Here is a 23,331-nt window from a genome sequence, read left to right on the forward strand (position 1 = left end):
CTTCACAAATGAACTTTGACTGCATTTTATTTACATTAAGCTGTAAACATACATGAAGGGATGTAAAACAAGTTTACCCATCCTCTATTTTTTTCAGATCTGCCATTATGAGACACCTAGCTTTTAAACACAGGATGAGTGTTTGCCCTCTTTCCAGGAGTCCTCTGGCTGTGTTCAGTGCAGAGACAGGTCTGGGCCATGTTTAACCTAGCTTCAATTAGGAGGTTAAAAAAAGCACTTTAGACTTTCCAAATATTCCAAATTGCGTGTTATATCTTGTTAGATAGCAAGCTGCCAGGGATGCAACCTAGAGGCACTTGTGTGTTTTACTTATTAGTGTTTATCATATAACATGAGAAGCACTTATGAAATACTGCCATAACTCCACCCACCAGGTATCAGTTAAGAAAGTAAGTGACCAATGTCAGCTGCTTCTTAGACCACAGTATATTAGTGTATTAGTTAGGTGATGGAGGCCTGTGAGCAGTTTCCTCTCAGTTCTAGTTACTGGTACAGTGGTAGGGGCTACATTAAGCTACATTAAACTTGCAAATGGCCTATTCAAGAATTGTAGAAATATTATTGCCATTAACTTTTAGTTTGCTGTGGTTTGATGTTACTTGCTTAACATTGTTGTCCTTTTGGTAATGTGCATAATAATTTAATTGTAAGGTGCAATTATGTGGGTCTATCTAATAGTTCCTTAGCAACATCATCCAGTTTTGGGGTTTTTTGGTTTGGTTTTTTAACACGTGTGTAGCTGTGATCCATGCATGTGATCCATAGAAACCCACCCCTATCTCTTACCCTTACATTAATGGCATGCGTAGAACAAATTTGGATTTCTACAACAGATTGGCCAGCTACAAAGTACAAGATATTATTAGTTGATTAAGGTTTGAGCTAAAAAATTTTTTTAAATCCCTTAAAAATATAAAATTAAAAAGTTAAACTCCCACTTTTATGTTTCTATGCCAGAGAAAATCATCAACGATTGTAGTGATTTTATATTAATAATAATGGCTTAGAATACTTAGACACAGGTAGTGAGAAATCTTTAATGTGGCCCAGATAAACTGACCACTGATGGCTGAAAGCTTAGTTTGTGGTTATAGTGATTTGTAGGGTTATAATGACAACAAATGGCTTGTATTACAAGTCCATTACAATGATGTGGGTGAAAGGGGCTCGCTCGCTGTAGGAGACAAGTATGACTTGAATGTTTTTAGAAGGGTAGAATAAAACTGAATGGCATCTCAGTAGCAGAAGAGTCACATGACTTGGCTGCTATTTGTCTTTTGGTTGGCCTTAAGGTGGGGGAATGATACTCCTAACAGCTGCAGGAAGTATTTCCGGTGGAGGGTTTTTTTCCTTAGCCAAGCAGACAGAGGTCTAGCAATACAATCATGCAGGGATGCATTGATGTCTACTTCTTCTTGCACCAAATTTTAAAAGCTTGGATTTGTTCAACAAATCACAAAAATAACTGTTTGATTTGTGATTCCACTTTCTTCAAAGGAAATCTGAGAGGCACCTATTCTGGAAAGAGCCTAAATTTGTTGCTTTAGCCTCACAACCTAAATCTACACGAAAAACCTGTTAAAAGTGTGGTTAAAAGGCTTCACAATGGCCTTTTTCCCCACCTGATAACACCCTCAGAAGTGGGTTGAAAAGATAGATTGAGCTGCCCAAAGATAGAAGTACTGTTAATATCCCTCTGTCTGTGTACTTCAAAGAGCATGATGACATACAGTAAGTGCATTTCGTAAGGTAATAAAGGGCGAAGATTTGGCTGCTGCATACTTGCCATGTCATCACCAAGCATCTGAGTGCTAGCAGTCTCATAGAAGTCTTATTGTGTACACTTGCCTTGGAGCGAGTGGTGAGAGATGCAACTGCCACCCAAGCTCTGACTGCAGTGAGCCAGAAGGTCACCGATTTGAATCCCAGAGATGGATGGGAAATGCTTCCTCCTCCTCAGTGGATGTGCCTTTAGCAGGGCACTCAGTTTCTTGAACAGTGAAGAGTAGATAGCTGTAAATGTACTGGGATAAGTAAGATTACAATTGCACATTCAGAGCATACAGGGAGTGCAGAATTATTAGGCAAGTTGTATTTTTGAGGAATAATTTTATTGAACAACAACCATGTTCTCAATGAACCCAAAAAACTCATTAATATCAAAGCTGAATGTTTTTGGAAGTAGTTTTTAGTTTTAGCTATTTTAGGGGGATATCTGTGTGTGCAGGTGACTATTACTGCGCATAATTATTAGGCAACTTAACAAAAAACAAATATATACACATTTCAATTATTTATTTTTACCAGTGAAACCAATATAACATCTCCACATTCACAAATATACATTTCTGACATTCAAAAACAAAACAAAAACAAATCAGCGACCAATATAGCCACCTTTCTTTGCAAGGACACTCAAAAGCCTGCCATCCATGGATTCTGTCAGTGTTTTGATCTGTTCACCATCAACATTGCGTGCAGCAGCAACCACAGCCTCCCAGACACTGTTCAGAGAGGTGTACTGTTTTCCCTCCTTATAAATCTCACATTTGATGATGGACCACAGGTTCTCAATGGGGTTCAGATCAGGTGAACAAGGAGGCCATGTCATTAGTTTTTCTTCTTTTATACCCTTTCTTGCCAGCCACGCTGTGGAGTACTTGGACGCGTGTGATGGAGCATTGTCCTGCATGAAAATCATGTTTTTCTTGAAGGATGCAGACTTCTTCCTGTATCACTGCTTGAAGAAGGCGTCTTCCAGAAACTGGCAGTAGGACTGGGAGTTGAGCTTGACTCCATTGTCAACCCGAAAAGGCCCCACAAGCTCATCTTTGATGATACCAGCCCAAACCAGTACTCCACCTCCACCTTGCTGGCGTCTGAGTCGGACTGGAGCTCTCTGCCCTTTACCAATCCAGCCACGGGCCCATCCATCTGGCCCATCAAGACTCACTCTCATTTCATCAGTCCATAAAACCTTAGAAAAATCAGTCTTGAGATATTTCTTGGCCCAGTCTTGACGTTTCAGCTTGTGTGTCTTGTTCAGTGGTGGTCGTCTTTCAGCCTTTCTTACCTTGGCCATGTCTCTGAGTATTGCACACCTTGTGCTTTTGGGCACTCCAGTGATGTTGCAGCTCTGAAATATGGCCAAACTGGTGGCAAGTGGCATCTTGGCAGCTGCACGCTTGACTTTTCTCAGTTCATGGGCAGTTATTTTGCGCCTTGGTTTTTCCACATGCTTCTTGCGACCCTGTTGACTATTTTGAATGAAACGCTTGATTGTTTGATGATCACGCTTCAGAAGCTTTGCAATTTTAAGACTGCTGCATCCCTCTGCAAGATATCTCACTATTTTTGACTTGTCTGAGCCTGTCAAGTCCTTCTTTTGACCCATTTTGCCAAAGGAAAGGAAGTTGCCTAATAATTATGCACACCTGATATAGGGTGTTGATGTCATTAGACCACACCCCTTCTCATTACAGAGATGCACATCACCTAATATGCTTAATTGGTAGTAGGCTTTCGAGCCTATACAGCTTGGAGTAAGACAACATGCATGAAGAGGATGATGTGGACAAAATACTCATATTTGCCTAATAATTCTGCACTCCCTGTATATACACACACACACACACACACACACACACACACACACACACACACACACACACACACACACACACACACACACACACAGATCACTTGTTACAGATTTCTCAATAATGAAAATAGATACAAAACTTCATCTATGATTTGTCTCTAGTTTGTAATGGATGTCTTGACATCAAAGAGGTCAAAAAGTTATCAGAACTTTAAAGATAAGTAGCATAAATAACCTGGACCATTTCAGCACCTAAAGATTTTTGTTTTGCAGGAAATATTGGGTGGGATCTCGGCAGGAGATGGCTTGCTCTGTTAGCGTGTCTGTATTGTTGCACTACTGACAAAAAAGGTGTGTGTGTGTGTGGGGGGGGGGCTGTTGAAGGTGGGGCTCTGGAATGAGATTGACATAGAAGTTATGTCTGGTATTTATGTCTTTTATTGTGTGTGTTGCTTTGTTATTTCAAGGAATGGTTAAGATACCACTCTATAAACCAGGTATTAGTCAGAGTCAGACTGTTCAGTCCAGACTGACGATCTTACTCATGATTGTCAAATGTCGTCTGTTGGAAATGTCTCACCAGTCATTACACCTTTCTACTCTCAATCTGAAAAACCTTTGCTTTCAAAATATTGTATTTAGTTATGATTTCAGAATATGATTTTATTTTTTTTGGCTATAGTACTAAAGCTTCAGCTTTTGTCACACCCTGATTTGATTTGTAGGATGCAAAGGGTAAGCACAGTCCAATAAATTCCCAAGTCTAAGCAGCCACTAATGAGGCTGAAGTTGCTGCCTTGGCCCTCAAGCTGCCAAATAATCAATCACTGAGAAACATGTAGTGGAGGAATCTGCTGCCATGCAGCTGGACAGTAAAACCAAGTGGTCTTTGAAACTTCTGGCAGAAAATGTATCAGAACCAACTGTTTCTGAACCCTTTTCTTTTTTTGGTCCACCCCCCAACAGAGTTCATCTACTTCCAACCATCATCAGATTGGTTTTCACATCACTTGGATTTTCCTTAGTTTTTTTTTTTTTTTTTTTTTTTACTGTCTTTCTGTAAGAGGACAAAAACTGTCAGTTGTGAAAGGAAGAAAGGTGCACATCTTAGTAAAATTTAACTGGCTTAAAATTTCTTGCAGCTGATGAATGTAATTCATAGTCTGCTTGTGCAATGTTCTCTTCCACTTAACAACTAAGCTGGTGTTCAGTTGTTTTTAGAGCAGCCAGCAGGTTACTTCTGCCACATGTCCATGAGTCACTGTATGACTTGTAGTTGTATACAGGCTCCATTCAGCACACCAAGTTCCTTTGTTTATCTGCTGGTTTTTCTGTCTTGTATATTTTGTTATCCAGGAACAACTTTTTTTTTTCCACCAAAAAGACAATCCTGTCTTCAAGTGTATTGAGATACCGTATTTTTCGGACTACAAGGCACGCAAAAATCTGTCAAAAAATGTTTTAATACGACTTTGGTAAGCCGCACCACTTGATGGATTGTCGGAGCATCACGGCTACCGTAGTCAGGAGCCTCACGGAATAATCGGGGTCCAAACTCCACTTGTCCTCCCCACTGTGTGCTGAATCTTATACTATGTTCTGACTGAGAGATTTCTCAAAAGATTAAACCTCTCCTATCACTTCCAACATAAATGAAGACAGAAAACTAAACAGCAGTGACTTTTGAAGGGTTACTGAAGTTAGACTAGCTGGTATATAATGATGTGCTATGTGATCGCTAGCGGCATAGCTATGTTAACCACAGTGAAGCTGGAGAATGAACATTAACTTTTTTCCACTCGATAAAGAGAGAATTCAACATTAATGAATCAATGGTATGGAAGAGGAGGAAGCAAGAAGAATGAGTTGAGTAAAGTTTGACTTATCAGACTGTTTTGTTTAATGCACCTTATGGTACGAAAAATACGGTAGTAGAAAAGCAACATATGCAGTTTAGTTGTCCACAAGTCTGCAGGGGACTGTCAGGGCATTACAAAACCTTCAGCTGCTCCTTAATATATGGAGCCAAGTAAGGGTCAAAAGTTTTATCAATTTGAAAAAGTGATTAGAAACTGAAATTCTGAATTTTTATGTTTAAAATATTTTTATGTTTAAAAAAAAATTGAATAATTTTTTTTCAAGTTTCTTTTTTTTTTTTTTTTCAAATTTACTTTCAGTATAATATGCAGAAATGAATGGATGATTCTAGCTGGTGCATTTTGTTGGTGATGCAAGAGAACACAGAGAATTTCTAAAGTGTTGAAATTTTCTCCAGCTGTTATTTTTTGCCTTTTGAGAATCATTTCACTCATTTAAGTCTTTTGTACCTAACCATTTGCATGCAACCGTACAAGTAAGCAACTAAAATAAACTTGATAAATATTTTGATTTGTAACTCTTTACTGTCCATGCACATGCAGATGGATTATTTCTACTTGACCAGTGGATTTGGAGTTGTTGAGCCTCTGTTTTCTTTGAAACGTTCTTCATTCTGGCCTCAGCTGCATTTGGGAGGCAGAACACAGTGACCACTTGACAGCTGTAAATGGACAAATGCATGGAACCAGGGTTAGTCCTCCTAGTGATTGACAACTACCTGCCAAAACCTCCTGCACAGTTAACCTAAGTTATCAACAGTCAAGCAGTGCATGCTTAGTTTCCCTCACTTTCATGTTTGCGTCACTCCTGTGATTAAAAACATTCATTTTAAAACTTATAAAAACAATTTTGGGGGAAAAAATCTTAATTTGAAATGTTGATGATTGCAAAATGACTTCTTTCAAACTTTCAAACTGAAAATTTACTTCTTAACACTTTAAGTGTTGAAGTTTTGGTGATGGTAGTTTCTGTTCTGTTCTGTGGGTGTTGTAAACTAAAGAATAGTGGCACTAATTTTCCACCTCCTGTGTGTGTCAGAGTAGTCTTTTTAACCACAGCACATGTCCAGAGCAAAATGGTTCAGGAGACTCAAGACAGCAGACTGGCATAGGCAGCAACCTGACCAGCCTGCCTGTAGGTCATTGGCTCTGAAATTGTGTGGTGTCAGCCCTTTACAGCTGGGACTTAGCCAGCTAGGTGAGAAACAGGAGCTATTGCAATGATCTTTAGCTTTAGCAGTTTAGTAATAGTTTAGTAGCATCTGAACTTTTAATATGACAATGTGGCCAATGTCCAATAGCAAACTGATAGGTCGAGGGATGAAAAACAAAATAAACAAAGGGCCTTCAAAATATGTTTGGGCTGCCATGAAAGTGCGTGTGGGGAAACCCTGGATATCCACCAGTAGGGATGAAATAATTAGTTGACAGACAGTAAATAAACTCAAAGCTGTTTTGAAGGTTTATGTACACTGTGGTTGTCAAAGATATACAGTGTGTGCAGTGTACAGTTGTCACTGCACACACTATCTGTGAAAAAGTGCAGTGAGGTTTTGGATTAAAGGAACAGGAAGAGCAGGGGGCTCTTGGTGACTCGGAGCCGAGTCACTGAACCTGTTGGCCATCGCGTGGGACACAGGAACATGTCTTTATCTATCTTCTCTTGTCGTCCTTCCTCATGCTTACACACCAAATGCAGATCTGTTGCATCCTTGTGCTCGTCGTTTTCCAGAGTTTGCAATTTGCCATCCCACATGTAGTTGTTGCAGCTTGTAGTTTTGGGAATAGATGTGAAGATTTTTCTTTTTCTTTTCTTTTTTTCTGTGACAAAACTAACTTAGCGGCTGTCCAAATACAACAGGATCCACTAAGACGTGCAGTGATGGGAATAATAAATAATATATGGAGCAGAAAATGAATAGCTGTTTGGTCACACCAGAGTCAGACTGTGTGCACTTCTGTGGTATAAAGTGTTCAGATATTCATCCAACAGCTTCATATACCCATTTTAAAGGTTTGAGTTGCTGTTTTATTTTATTTTATTTTATTTTTTTTTTACTAGCAGTCTCAGCTTGGATTGGTTATAAGTCCCCACCCTCCTCTTGGCCTCTGGCTGTATTTGGGTGAAAACTGCACAGTTTGCAGTGACTGCCAATGATCTGTACAGCATTTCCCTCCTAAGCATGCTGGCCCTGTAAAGTGTGAAAGCAATGTACACAGTCACATGGTTTGGACACTGCTGCTTTGCTGATTGGTTTAAAGATAGAGATTAGTTTTCCATCTCTCTTTCCTGAGACTAGGCTCGGAAAGTTTAGCTTATAGTTTCTAACGTACCTGCTCAATGAGAGTATGTGTGTTGGGACTTGTCAGCTGACAATTAATGTTTCCACAATGTAAGGAAAAACACAGTGCCCTGCTGAGGCCCTCGTTGCTTTACACTTTGTTTTCACTTATTAATTTTTGCTTTGTAGATTGCTCGCACCCTCTCTTTTAATTCCGATTTCCCTGGAGGAAGGCAGACAAAAAGATTAGTGGTTTAGGATAAGGCTTTTCATGTTGTTGAGGGTTCTATTTTAAGCTTGGGCTGTGGTCCTGACATGTAATGCCTAAGGAAAGTTAAAGCGGGGAGGAGGGTCTGCAAAAACAACTGCTCTCAGTGGTGGAGGATTGTTGCACAGTTTCACTAAAGAGGTGTTTCTTTGACTGATTCATCACTGTAAATGACAATGTAAATTGTAAATGTAAATTCTTATTTTTGTGTATATTCCGATTGGTTCTTCATATGTTTTATATCTTCTTTTCATCATGTTTTGAAACAAATTCAATGACATTTGAAACGAATTTCAAATTTACATAAGAAACGTTTACGATTTAAAACCTAACTGGGGAAGGAAAATCAGTCATGCACATTTGGCCTGGCATGACACCCCTTTGCTGCTATTCACTTCATGATTTTTCTTAAGCCATATGAACATGCAAACTCACTTCAATTTGGGGAATAAGAAATGCGTATTTTCCACAGTTTCTCATATTTTGCAAACAGAAGGAAATGTTTCACTTCAGGTGTGTTCATACCACTCCAGTGGAAATTCTCCTTGTAGTTTAGGCAAGTAGGTGCCTGGATAGAGTGAGTCAGTCCACAGGCTTTCAATGTTTCATACACGGGACTGTCAGGGACACGGCAAAGCCTTCAGCTGGCCCTTGACATAGCATATTATGGATTTTGAAACATGTAGATGATTATCATCCTGATGTGAAAATTTATCCTCTTTCACCCTCTTTTCATATACATTATTCCCTCAAACGGTGAAAAAAGCATGATCGTTTAAAACCTTTTTCTGTGTTGGCCTTGTGATGGATTGGCGACCTATCCAGGTTGTACCCAATTCTTGTTTTGTGAACTGAAGGAGCCAGTGGCACATATGAAGCTGACTCATTAGTGGTAAATGCAGCAAATACAAGCAACTCTTGCAATGAACTATATTACGAAACTGGCAAGTTAAATGTCAGTATGACTGCACTGCATAGGAAAGTCTTAGAAGAATTCAGGCCTGCAGTACATATCTGAAATGACTGCAAACTGGTATCTGTTTGGAGCCACTATGCTGAGTGACTCAGCAATCTGTTAGTAAATGAACGTCCTGTGATCAGCTATGGAGCAGCCCTCGGGATGTCATTCTTGCATGTCAATGTGGTTCACACTGTGACCCTAACCTTTCCTATTCAGAAGGAATGCAGAGTACTCTGCTAAACAAATAATGCTGTCAGTGTGTCTGACAGCATTGTTTCTCTTGTCGAAGTCAGCCATATAGAAAGAATGTAATTTGATAAGAAATGAAGATGCCAGTTGCCAGAAAAGGAAAAGATGGATGAACACCATCCAAAAATAGAAGAAAAGTATACGGCAGGATTTAAAACCTTGATGGTGTTTCACACACACAGTGTATTTTAGTTGTGATGTTGAGATTAATTATAATTGGGGGGGAGTTAATTAGTGTTACATACAATTTTTTTTTTTTTTTTCCATTTCAATAATGAACAGTGACTCTTTAAATGTTACTTTGCGGTATAATATTAAGCAAAGTATTCTAGGTTGTTAATATACATATCCATGGGCCAGTAGCCCTGTGTCCATGCCATCAAAACCATTCACTGACCACTCACAAACTAGTGTATTCCTAGTGCCAGTGCCAAGCACAGATAAATGGGAAACTGTGTCAGGAAGCACATCGATCATAAAATCTTTTCAAAACCAAATGATGCATCCATTCACTATGACAACCCCACTGAGCAGCTGAGGGTACCCTTATCAGATAGCCACATTAGGTGTCTTTATGGTCTCATTACTTCATTTGCTCTTCCTAATGGCTATCTGCTATGGCTAATAATAAAACAATAATGCTAATGTTGGAGTGAGGCAGCTATCATTATCCTATGCACCACACAGTTGCAAGAATAAACTGGATTTCTGAATTAAATACTGATCTGATCTTAATCAGAATCTCTCTTATTGGCGAACATAATTTAATAACACCACCTTATCTTTCATGTCTTTTTTGAGTCACTCAGTCATTGTTGTCCTGGTACTGTTAATAATCTCATGCAACTTTATAGTTGGTGAAGGCCGCCGATTCTCCCATGAACAGCACTCAGTAGGGGGGACAAACTTCCGCTGAAAGGAAAAAAATTGCTACTGCACCAGATTTAGGGTAGGCGACCATCTACCCTGACCATTCGGGGTTAGAGAGGAAACGACACAGCTATGTGAGGCTAAGCCTGTTTATGTAGTTGTGGATAGTTGACGTTCTCATAATTTGTTTCCACATATGGATATACAGTTGGAAGACAGGTTAGTTTATAGTAACTAGCTTCTCATTTTTCAATAAGTTGTCTGTAAGCAGTTTTTATTTTCTCCCCATTGTTGGCAAGTAAGCGTCTTCAAAGTTTCAAAGATTTTCAAGCTTTTTGACATGTTTTAAAAGTGTTTGCAAGAGAAGTAAACATAGAAATTCTTTTGTCTTGTCGCAGGAGTTTGCACTACGAAAAGGAATTGAAGAAGTCAACTCAGTAGCTTTGCAATGCTTAATACAGGTTATGTTTTGGCCACAGACTGTATATAAAAGATGAACATAGCTCACAGCTTTGAAAAGTAAGCCAGTGTGGAAATGGCATAAACCTGCTTAGGAAAGGTAACAGTGAGCACCTCAACTAAATCAGTCTGCCATAGTTGATGTGTTCTTAATGACCTGCCAGGATTACTACAGATAAACAGTTTATTGTCTTACTTTTTTATTATTATTTTTTTCCCCCTTTTCGGGCCTTTAAAAGCTACAGGTTGGAAATAACTGTTGTCAGCTAGCAGCATAGCTACAGTTGTATTTTTGATTAGATTTGTTAATGGATTAGCATCCTGCCACCATCCTGCTCGTGGCCGAGGTGGTTGCAGGTGAAATAAGCTGTAGGCCGGCTGCGTGATGGAACACACACGTTTGTACTCTAAAAACCTGGCTAATGAGCTCAGCAATGTGCCGCCCACAGACATTTTGTACTGAAGAGATAGGTAGAGGAGTGGAGGAGGATTTTTTTTTTTTTTTTTTTTTTTTTTTTTAAAGGAGGTGAGTTCATTTCCTTTCCTCCCCTTATTTGGCAAAGATGGACACAATGGGTCAGCCGTTTTACCTGTTATTTAAGGTGTTTACAGAAGAAAGCAAAAAGTTGGAAAAAGCTGTCAGTCCATGGTTGCACAGAGAGGCCTCTCAAGAGAGGCATGTCTTTGCACTTCTAAGACCTCCCAGTTTCCCACAGTGCCTTGGGAGGGGTTGGTTAACCTGGGGAGCTGGTGCTCTTGCCTGCTTCCAATCAACCACCATCTGCAGGCTGCGGTCCTGAAGAATTTTTGATTTCCTGCACACACACACACACACGCACGCTTGCACATGAACAGTTTCATGTCCCTATTTTCGAAAGCGAGCAGCTAAAAGCTGAGCAGAGTTGATTCCAGCTCTGCATGGCCTTTGAGGCCCAGCCTTCATGGCACAGTGGATGGCAGTTTGGATTCTGTACTTAATGTGTGTAGTTTGTTTCTGTTCAGGAGGCATTGTCTGGAGTGTGCGTGTGCGCGTGTGTGTGTGTGTACAATTTATTGTTAATGCGTTGACAAGTAATGTTCACTTTAGTGTGAGAAGTGTAATTCTTGAAGAAGTAATATTATTGTCTGGACCAGTCACTCATACAGTGTATAAACAGATAATAAGACTTAAGATTTGCACTCTTATTTCTTATTTTACAAGATGAAGGATCAGGATGTTTTAAGGCAGTCTTCAGTTGTCTCAAGTTTCCTTTTGACACAATTGCAGTTTATCTTAAAGTTTATTTTACTCTGACTTGTGACATTAATATGGTGAGAAATCACTTTGATTCAGGTGGTCGCAGCTTATGTGATGACTTGAGAGCTCTTTTGTTAAGACTAGTCTCCTCAGTAAAATTTCCATGCATTTCTATGGTCTGTGGGAGGCAAGGTAAGGCCTGTGATTGGTCAAGTCATTGCATCGAAATGAAATGAAACGGAGCAAAAAGTATGAGTCAGGTTGCGTTCTTTAAGAACATGTATATGTGAGTAATACACAATAATGTGAATAAATGGAAGCAGACGGCTGCAAGTTGCATTATAGCTCAGCATAATCATAAATCTTACACTGTGTAGTACAGCACATTTGATCTACAGCTTTGTGTTTTCTTTAGTGCATTCCTTGCTATCTGAAGTGTAATTAAACTGATTTGATTGGCCTTACTGAGAGCTCTGTGTTGTAAATATGTTGCTTATGTGCAACATTATTCTAAGTCGGTAAGTAAGCAGCTTGCTTTGCTGTTCTGAGAATAATTTGCCACAGTCATGAATCACAGGAGTGGATACTGGTCCTGTGAGTGCGTTTAGCAGTAACTGACTGTGCATGATGTTTTCAAGTATGACAAGTCCATGCCTGTGTTAGTGTGTTTGCTTAATGCACACACAAACTTACACTTACATGTGATTTTGGGGGTGAGGGAGGGACAGGCTACAAATTAACGCCTTTATTTGTTTAGGTTTTGCTGGACCAAGACACAGCAGAAATATTTTATGCAGTGCTGCTGTGCTACTCCTTAAAGCTGCAGAGGATGTTTCAGATTCAAGCTGTATGTTTTTAGTGTTTGAGCTACCATTTCTGCAGAAGATCAGTTATTTGAAGACTTGACATGACAAGATCAGCACTGTCCTAAACAGTCACCATCATGCATTCCACTATCTGTAATCAGTAGACAGTACGACATGACATTTTGTTGTTCACGGTGTGTTTTTGTTTTGTTTTTTGTCAGCTAACCTTTTTTTGGGGGGGAGGGGTTGCACAAGCATCAGGTGCTGGACTGATATTGCTGCCAAGAGCTCCTGTTGATGATTTATTCCCCTTTTATTTAAACTTTAATTGATTTGGACATTTTTAGGAGCATTCAGTCTTGCATAGTGAATGACTCCATTGATGTACCATGGCAAGGCCTGCTACTGCCAGAAATGAATGTGGGGCTTTGGGTCAGTGCTTTGGCACAGTGAATAACACCCTGAGCAATGGGAACTTTGTCTCTATCTGTGCTGCCTCAGGCCCCATTCCACTGCTGCCTTCAGGGACAGCAAGCACTGATCTGCTCCTGTTAGAGCAACTCCTAATACACGGGCCGCTCACGGACCTATAATTACCTAGAGTGAAGAGGTGTGGACCTTTTTTTGAAGCCGGGAAACAGTCTAACCACACTGTTGACCTGTAACTGGGTCAGCCGCCAAACAGCGAATTTCCTTCCCCGTTGTTCCCACAATGGCTGTGCTGCAGCCCTCTGAGTGGGGCTTAAATTGTAGACTGTTGCCCTCTGGCTCCCTGCACTCATGCATCCTCTTAGCCTGTAAGTCAAACAGGTAAATATACACTGATAATATATTAGTTTCCCAAAGATGACGACTTAAAAGGATTCATTTTCTTGTGGGTTTATTAGCTTCATGTGCTGGTGGAGACGAAGCATGCTTTACTGGAGTAGTAGGCTTTACTCTAAACATGTAATCTGAGATGCAGCACACTGTTTTCCTCTGGTTTGCAGTTAGTCGCTCATCAAGCTGCACTTTGTGCTTCTTTTCGACACCCTCTAAATGAATTCCACAGTCTGGTGGCATACTTGCAAAGCTTTCCATTTGCTTGTATTTCAGAAGACAAAAGAAAGCACTGACAGTTATTTTAGATTCTTATGTAATGGACAAGTTTTATCAAGACTTTAATGGTTCTTCTCTTTCAAGGGGACCTGGAAAGAAAAGTATTTCATAAGTGGAGAATATTATAAGTTGTATCTTTGTGAAAGAAAATATATTTTCTTTTTTAGATGAAAACATGACTGTCTATGCTGGTAGTACTCTTCTAAGGAGACCTTCAGCTTTGACTTCATGTTGCCTGCTATGGATTTTTATAAAGTCTCTCAGGAGCTTCAGTACTTCTTTGCAGTTGCCACCCTACGATTGACAGTAGCAAATAGGTCCTCCTACTGCTTTCAGCTATAGACGGATGTTTTGCAGAACTGATTTACAACTTTGAAGTTATGACATTACACATCCTCATTTCACAGATAAGGCAAAAACAGCTGCTTCTTGGCTGAAATAAGATGCCAGTGAGGTTGAAGTACACTCATGATTTCTCTCATCATTAAGTAAGTGTATTTAAGTGTCTGTAAATGATTTCACTTTTAAATCTCATGTTAGGATTGCTGTTGAGATGTATCACTAATTCCTCTTTAGCATTGACTGGCGTCGAACACAACAGGGTGTGCTTCATGTGTCACAATGTTGTGATTGGCATATTTGAACCTCCCACTGAAAGCTGTTTCGAAAGAGTGTGGTTAGAAGAAAAGTGTGGGAGAAGACAAAACATGGCTGTCATGAACTAACACTTTGAAGTTCTCATGGCTGCTGCGTTCACTTTTGTCTGCTTGTGCTTCTTTCACACAGCAGGATAATGGGTGGAGAAGTGGGATTATAGAAAAGGTTTTTTGCAGTGCGTTGACTGCTCGAGACGTTGCACAGTGGCTAGTAGTAAAGTGTGGTTGCTTTGGCAAGTTCCCGGGTATGAGTAAAGCTTATACGTTGAATGAAGTACAACCTACCAGCCAACTCGATCTTTTAAAACATACTCTTTTTCTTTCTTTTTTTCTTTAATCCTGGTTTGGAGCCCATGGTGTTTATAGTATTTTGAACTATACAGAAAAGTGTTTACTAATACAAGCTAACTAAGGCTACGTTCACACTGCAGGTCTTAATGCTCAATTCCGATTTTTTGATCAAATCCAATTTTTTTTTTGTCTGCTTGTTCACACTACAAATAAAATGCGACAGCAAATGCGCTCTAGTGTGAACGCTCAAAGCGGCCTGCATGCGCAAAAGAAGATGTCACACACAACGCGCTCTGTTTAGACCCAGAGCAAACGATTTTGTTTGACTTCGGACTTTACGTTTCGAAATTTTTGCTTTAAGTTATTTTGTTATTTACATAATAATGTAAATAACCTAATAATTATCCTTATTGCTGTTTTAGAGGAGCGGTGCTTCAAAGGATAGTTGCAGATTTCTGTCAGAATCTGCAGATTATACAGTACAAATAAAATGTTCACGTTGTGTTCCCAACAGTTTCACTAACATCTACACTGGATGGCCAGGAAGCGTTCACGATGTCTTCTCAGACGCTTCTCCGGCGCTGATAATTGGCGTCTGTCTTGTGTCAGTGACGTAAAAGACGGATTTTATGCGACACGACCGTTCAAACAGCAGTCGCTTTCTAAAACATCAGATATGTATCGGATTCAGTACCAAATACGAAAGTGACCCAGATTGGATTTGAAAATATCGGATTTGTGCCATTCACACTGTCATACCATGATCGGATATGGGTCGCATAGGGTCAGAAAAGTCGGATTTGATGCGCTTTCGCCTGCAGTGTGAACGTAGCCTAACTGATGATACACTAAATATAAGAAGTGTGTCCTGAAAGTAGAATTTAACTTCTTGCAGCAGAATCTTTTTCAAGTAGGCAAACATGGTTGTGAAATTCAGGGCCGATGCAACAGTTTGAACGATAGATGATACCAGTATTGCTTTCTCATTTGTTTGGTTTCTGTAGATGCTTCACCTTTTGAGTTTTGTGTTTTAGCTCTTCATCTCACTGCCTATGAAAATGTATAGCCAAAGCAAAATTGGTGGTAGACAGCAAATGCATCAGCCCCTGACATCAGTATTTTATTTACTGTATATCAGCTAGTGTCAGCAGGGGTGATAATGGCTGATACCAATATAGAAGTGCTTCTGATATCGAGATGCATCAGTAAATTTTTAATCAAACCATAAATATCACATGTAATCTTAATTAAATGTGTTTAATTTGCTCAAGTCTCCACTAGACTAACTTTGCACTTTACAAACTAACATGCTGGCTTAGCTGTTCCCTCTGTAAGGCTTTACTCTCTTTGACCCACTGTTGTGATTGGCTGCCTCTCACATACAGGTTTGAAGACCAGGTTGGTGGGGCTTCTGTGCTTACAGAACAGAGCATTTATGGCATTCGTAGTGGTTACAAGTACTGAAGTCATAATGCTTTGGCAGTGTTTAATTTTTGCATTCACTGTTGTTGCAAGTATGTAGGGAATTTCAAATTATGAGAGGAAATAAGTAAAAACTTCAAAGATTCCCTTTAGACCATAACTGAAAGTTTGAAGAGCTGGAAGGAGAAATGTTTAGTTTGAACTAAAGGGGCAAAATTTAAGTCCATTGTTGTTCTGTAGCAGTTTAGCTTGTAGATATAAATGTGCAGTTTCATACTCTTCACGTTTATTTTGTCATTTTCTTTTTTTTTTCTTTCTTTTTTTTTTCTTTTTTTTTTAAACCTGTCCCGTTTGGTTCTTTTGCCATCAGAATTATTGTCTAAAGGCGAAGAAAGATGCCCAACGGATTTACTTTACCAAATGGACCATCCCAGCCTTGCCGTAATGGTCCATCTGATTCACCTTTTATTGTTTATTTTATTTTCACTTGCTGAATACGGGACAGACTTGACTGGTGGAAAGAAAGGGGAGAAAGAAAGAGGGAAAGAAAAAAAAAAACCTGAGAAGAGGGACGGGGAAAAAGGGCAAAAACCAAAAACCAACAGAATAAGCAGACAAAAAATACATATCGATCACCTGGATCACCTGTTGAGAAAGAAAAAAGAAAGCAAGCAGAAGAAGACGAGAGTAATAAACAAGATCACAATGATATATGGGAATATGACAGTAAATACTAAATATTAAACATTATGGTGCAGCACGTGAGATCGACAGCGCACAGTGTGCTTTGAGGTAGGAGCCAAAAAGGGTGTAGTTTGTGTGTGTGATCACCCGTGTGTACACCTGTGAGCATGAACGCGCTTGTTTTTAAAAGGTTCCTTCATGTAATGATCTGCTAGAGGGTGTGGGGGGCCACTGCCCCGACCTCCAGGGCATGAAGCAGGTATGGAGGAGATCAAAACTCCAGACATCCAGAGGCCCCCAGAACACAAGAGACCAAGGAAGACCAACAGAGGGGCAGCCGCGCCACTATCCCAGAAAGAGCTGAGGAGAGTCCCAGATGACGGGTCACTCAGCAGCCGCGGAGCAGAAGCCAGGGGGGGTTGCAGTGACGTGCCCGTGAGCTCCGCCGGCAGCCAGCTGTGCCTGAGTGACCGAGCCCCGGGCCGAGAGGCCGAGGGCACCCCATCCCGAAGTGGCCCGAGCGAGCCCCAGGCTCCATGCCCCGATAAGCAGCCGCCAAGGAGTGAGCCGGTGGGTACCTGGGCGCCCACCCCCGGACACAAAGAACCACCAATGCACCGATGTCTGAGGGCGTCTGCCACCGGCAGGGGAAGTGGTGGGGGGAGATGGGCCTCCAAACCTTGGAGGGCCTGAGATGTCCCCAGAGAGGTGGCGTCTGATACCCAACCTGACATATAGACACAGACAAACAGGCACACACAGATACAAACATCTATTCCCACCCTCATGCTCTCAACACTCACCCAACGTGGAGACAGACAGAGAGACACTGTACACACAATCACACTCCCCAAGCGTACTCTAAGCCCCGGGTCTAGGTACCCTTGCCCCTGGAGGGGGAAACTGCGCCCAGACCCAGGTGGTGTTGCCCTTTTCCCTGCGGTGGGGAGAAGCAGACCGCCCCGACTCCGCAGCAGCAGGGAGGCCCCACATTCCAGACCCCAGTCGGACGGCCAACTCCTCCTCCTAGCCCCCCCGCTCCAGCAGGCCGCAGAGAACGGGGGTGAAGGAAGACTCCAAACCTCCCTCCACCCGCTCATATGTAGTGTTGATGTATGTGTGTTCTAAGGTGCATTTAAAACCCAGGAGGGCATGGAGCTACCTGCCAGAGCAGCAGGTAAGCGTATAGCCCCTCCTGCTAGCCCTCAATGTCTACGTGTATTTAAAATTGAGAGGTGGGCAGCGACGCCAGGGGTGAGGTGTACACCCTGATGGTGACTGGAATCCGTGTAGCGTGCCCACCCCCAAGATCCTATATGTATGTGTAATGAGAGTGTGAGTAATGTGAATGTCTAAGTTGTGGGATAAAATTGAGGCAGAGGCAGCCAGAAGGGGACAGAGGGGGGGGGGATGTCTCCTCTGCACCCTGGTGACACACCCCTACCCCAAGGCCCTGCATGTGTGGGTGATTGTGGTGGAGCGGGAAGAGGGAGGCAGCTGGAGATGGGGAGGGAAGGAAGGGAGGGGCAAGTGACCCCTCCCTGGGGTCAGCTCCCCCGCTGACCCCAGTAGGCACCCCCATACTCTGCAACCCGCCAGGGAAAGGGGGGCCCAGGCCCATCCAGACCGGGGCCCAGTGCAGCAGCGCCGCCCAGCCCCACAGAGCCCGGGACAGTCCACCTGACCCCACCACAGAGAAAACTGCACCCACCCCATCATCCACTCATCTTCCAGACTACACAAGACAATAGATAACAACAATAATAATAATAATAATAATATTTTGTCATTTTCCAACAGCGCTTTGTTCAAAAGCTGTAAAACATAACAAAGCAGCAGCATCGTTACTGTGGCTCACAAATGTACTCCTGTGTTTCTCTCAGTGGTTCACATTTATGTGTGCAGGAAGGGAAACTAACAAATGGCATGCAGCCCTTTAGCTTGGTCTTTATCATACATTGGGATTCTGAGGAATCAACTGTTCTGCACAGCTGCTTGTCTGCATATGAACATGTGCATCCACACCACGCTGGTTTTCAGGCCCTTTTCTTTTCTGTAATAAGTGAATGTTGATGTTGAGATGAGTTGGAAAGGCTGTTTTTTCTCAGTAGTCAGTCAGAGGTGGTTTCCTCCCTTTGCTACTCTTTAAGGAGCTTTATGGGGAGAAGGGCTTTTGAAATGAATGCTGTCTGTTCTCATTGAACATCTCTGAAATTTTGTTTTGAAAGCTCCCAGGCAATAATGAAAAAGTCGACCTCAAATGGCTGACGGATGTCTTGTAGAGAAAATTTGCAATAGACCACATTTGCTCCTTTTCGGCCTCTTGGACAGAGTCCTTACTGAATATTAACAAAACACCGTTATACAACTCATAATGGTGAAATGGTGGTCAGAGTATTGTCTGTACAGAGAAAGAGATGTTTCTTTTTGACAGAATCACCATGAGAGAGTGTTGGTTCCTTATCAGATTCTCTCCTTCCTTTCTTTGTTTCAATTTAGAAGATGTTCAAAATGAAGGCGGTTTGCTGCCGAGACTGACTTCCCCGTGTGCTGAACAGAACAAACAGACCTGGCATCATACGAATGGCCCAGGGAAGCCACCAGATTGACATTCAGGTTTTGCATGACCTGCGCCAAAAGTTCCCTGAAGTCCCAGAAGGTGTTGTCTCCCAGTGTGTTCTGCAGGTAAGGGCCTTATAAACACCTCTGCTCGGAATTATGTGAAAGAAAATAAAGTCTACATAATTTATGCTGTTTTTGCTCCATGTCCATGTGTTTTGTATCAACTGTCAGTGGCTCAGTGTTGGTATCTTAGTAGTGAGTGCAACAAAGAAAACAGCATAAATTGAGATAGCTGTTGAATAAGACAAAGCAGTTTTCATGCCTGGGAACAGGATAGTACTGTATACTAATAATGAATTCAGCTAAGAATGTCATGGCATAAAGGAGAGTGGGCGAAAATGATGCAGTGTTTAAGCTTACCCACTGATTGTACTTGGGCAACCAAGGTTACTTTTTTTCACATGACTCTAAAGAGATTAGTATATTTACTCCAGCCTTGATAAAACGTGTCTAGTATTTTAGTATACTCTGGATGCTCATGCTCTGGATGAAAGAACTACATGAGTTGGGTCGATTATCAGGTTGTTGGTTTTGTTTGTTTTGGTTTTTTTTTTAAAACAAGGTTTTTGATTGGTGAAAATCAGTTTTCGCAGTTTAGAAAGATGTAAAATGTGATATGATCTGGTTGTGCTATAAGAACAAAAACAAAAAAAAAACCAGAGTTGGGAGTAACAGCTGTTGGTTCATCTTAAACCAAAATCAGACCTCTTGTGTTTAAAATCATTTTAGCTCCTTTTCCATTGGTGCCTACTCGGATCACCTGGTACCAAGTACTATCACCTAATGAAAAGCCCTGAACCCTGGCGAGTTGATCCAAGTAGGTAATAATGGAAAAGGGACTTTTGTATCCTAACAATGAATAACAGACTAATTTTAACTCCCCTACTTGAAAGACCAAAGAGATTATGCCGTGGAGAGGCATCCATGTTCTGTCAGTCCCCTATAGATAAGAATTACTACACCATCTACAGTATTAATCAGAATTAAACTTCCACACAATGATCAATTCAAAGGTCTTCACCATAATTGATGCCAAGGTCTCTTTTATCATTTTATTGGCAGTAATTTGTGAATTATGTTGAATCATGAGTTGGATGAGCTACTGAAGTTGTGGTTCATATGTTAGTTGTTGCATGACAGCAGTGCTGCCATGTCATTACAGAAGAAAACAAGCTCCATACCCTTTGTTACAGCATTGATCCCTGCATACAATTTTTCAATAGTTGTGTTGTTGTAGGTCTACGCATTGTGTTGTCATTTTCGGTACCTGTGTATTATTATTTCTTCCAACCTGGCCATAAAATGCTATTCTCAAAAATGGAAATGGTGTAAGCATCTTAGTTTTTTCATCTTCCTGTAAGTAAACATGAAACAAACACACATGTTGCTAGGGCTGTGCGATATGACCAAAATCTCATATCCCGATATTAAGACATCTATCGTCCGATAACGATATAAATCACAAAAATGTAACATTTTCTGTAAATTCTGTGAATGTCGGGCAGCTCGACTTGCGTGAAGTGTTTCCAGCTGGGCGTCGAGTGTTTTAACTGATGCATGAAACGATACATTTTTAGACATAAGTTGTAACGGCCGCCGTTTTCTTTGTGAGTATTTAAAAGCCTGTTCTAACGTTTGAGTCTAAGGTTTATTTTTTAGCACCTGACGGCTCTTTTTTGCTTCTCATCCTAAATACTCTGCATCTTTCACGTGATTCAGTTTATTTTGAAAAGTCTCAACAGGATCTTGAGCTTTATTGTGAAAGGTTTATGTGGAAAATAAACAAGCGGACACGGGTGGTTTTACCGTCGTTGTTGCTAACGACAACGCATAAAAACAAGCGCTTGTCCGTCTGTAGTGTGGTTATATTAAATATAAGAGAAAGAGAGAACTTTAGTGGCTATATTAATTTCCTACAGTGACCATCAAAATAATGAAAAAATATTGCCGTAAACAGTTTATTTTGCGACACCACGAAACAAACGATAGCGTAAAATGAAACGATAGACGTTTTTATATCGTCATCCGATATATATCGTTATATCGAACAGCCCTACATGTTGCCTAACAAGTCTGTCTCTTCTCTTCTCTCTCTCCTGCAGAATAACAACAATTTAGACGCCTGCTGTGAATACTTGTCCCAGGTCAGTCCGGGCTACCTGTACAGTGAAGAAGGGAACCTCAGCTTTTCAGACGACCCCAGCTTCAGCAGGCTCCATAATCACATGACCCAGCTGAACCTGGACCTGCAGCCTCAGAATGTGCACGTGGGCCCGGTTCGGGACAGCCTGAGAATGAACGGCAGCCGGACTCTGGCCCACAGCCTGAGTGAAGGGCCCCTTTCTACAGGCCAGGCCACTAACAGTGACTTCTTTCAGCAGGAGCCCCAGTCAGCCCCAGTGCAGGTGCCCTCCAATTTCAATGTATTTGGCGTGATGGAGCCCCCGCGTAAACCGCAGCCTCCACAGCACCTTGGACTCTACCCTCTGGGTGGCAAAGCAACAGCTATGGGTTCCCAGCAGACACCACGCTTCAACCCAATCACCGTGACGTTAGCCCCTAACATCCAGACAGGACGCAACACCCCTACTTCTTTGCACATACATGGTGGGCCACAGTCGGGCCTAAGCAGTCCACAGGGTAACTCAATTTACATCCGGCCTTACGTTAGCCAGTCCGGTACGACACGGCAAAACCAGCAGCAGGGAGGCAGGGCCCAGTACAGCCCCACTTCCCAGCCTCAGCAGCAGATCTACCAGATCTCACATCCTTCCTCCCTGTCCGGCTCCTGGTCCGGCACTCAGCACTCTTCCTCCTCCTCTCATACCTCACAGCCCCAGACCCAGGGCCATCAAACTTCTCACGTCTACATGCCCATCAGCTCACCTACAAATCCCCAGGCGCCTTCCTTTCTTCCTACTGGAAGTCAGGCCTCTTCCTCTGGTGTCTCATCATGCTCCTCTTCCTCTTCCTCCTCTTCGGTCATGCCCAGCTCCCTGTCTGCGATCAGCCAGTACAATATCCAGAACATCTCCACTGGCCCACGGAAGAATCAGATAGAGATCAAACTTGAATCTCCACAAAGGAGCAATTCTGCAACAGCTGTGCTGCGGACGAGCAGCGGGCCCCGCTCATCCTCCACGTCCTCCTGCCCTTCCTCTTCCTCTTCATCTGCTGGGGCAGCTTCTGTCCCTGCCACCCCTCTGTCAATCGGAGGGTCGGGTCCCACTGTTTACATCTCTACTGCTGCTACCACTCCCTCTGAGGAAGTCATTGTTGCCTCAGCCGGCTCCCGCCCACAATCCAAGTTGGGTAGGAGTCCTCACACACTCTTCATCTCAACAAACCCTTCCTTACAGGGGCCCTCAGGGGCCAGGAACATAGGGGGTCAAGTGAGCATGGGCCCTGCTTACATCCACCATCATCCACCTAAATCTCGCCCCTCTGTGGGAGGAGGGGGTACAGCTTCTTCCCCACGCGTGGTGGTCACTCAGCCCAACACCAAATACACTTTTAAAATCACAGTGTCTCCTAACAAACCCCCAGCGGTGTCCCCTGGAGTCGTGTCCCCGACTTTTGACATCAACAATCTCCTCGGCCTACCCCAAGACCACCACTTCGTTGAGACAGACCCCCAGCATCTCTCAGACCCACTATCGCCACACCGGGAGAGACAGAGTGAACCTCGCAGACTCAGCATGGGCTCTGATGATGCAGCATACACACAAGGTAAGAAATACAGAGTAGCATCGATAATAAAGGTCATTTCCATTTTAAAATTACTCCTGTACTATTTTTACAATGCTGACATTGTAGCATTTCTTAGTTGTTTGCATAAAAAGCATCTTCTGTTTTATAATGCTTTATATATAGACTTATTCTGCTCTCTATTCAGCTTTTTACTGAACATACACAAAGCTTCAGAAA

General features: G+C 41.9%; 1 protein-coding gene across 3 annotated transcripts in view; it reads left to right on the forward strand.

Moving 5' to 3' along the window:
• Positions 1-23,331, forward strand: part of tab2 (TGF-beta activated kinase 1 (MAP3K7) binding protein 2) — a 43,856-nt gene that overhangs the window by 11,678 nt on the left and 8,847 nt on the right. For 2 of the 3 annotated variants that reach the window (XM_005457932.4, XM_005457930.4), the window contains exons 2-3: positions 19,282-19,467; positions 21,507-23,133. In XM_005457932.4, the coding sequence (XP_005457989.1) occupies positions 19,366-19,467; positions 21,507-23,133 (1,729 nt within the window). In that variant the 5' untranslated portion in view covers positions 19,282-19,365. The remainder of the gene's footprint in view (positions 1-19,281; positions 19,468-21,506; positions 23,134-23,331) is intronic. The other variant, XM_005457931.4, reaches the window with a different exon arrangement.

Source organism: Oreochromis niloticus, linkage group LG15, assembly GCF_001858045.2.
Source record: "Oreochromis niloticus isolate F11D_XX linkage group LG15, O_niloticus_UMD_NMBU, whole genome shotgun sequence".
NCBI lineage: Eukaryota > Metazoa > Chordata > Actinopteri > Cichliformes > Cichlidae > Oreochromis > Oreochromis niloticus.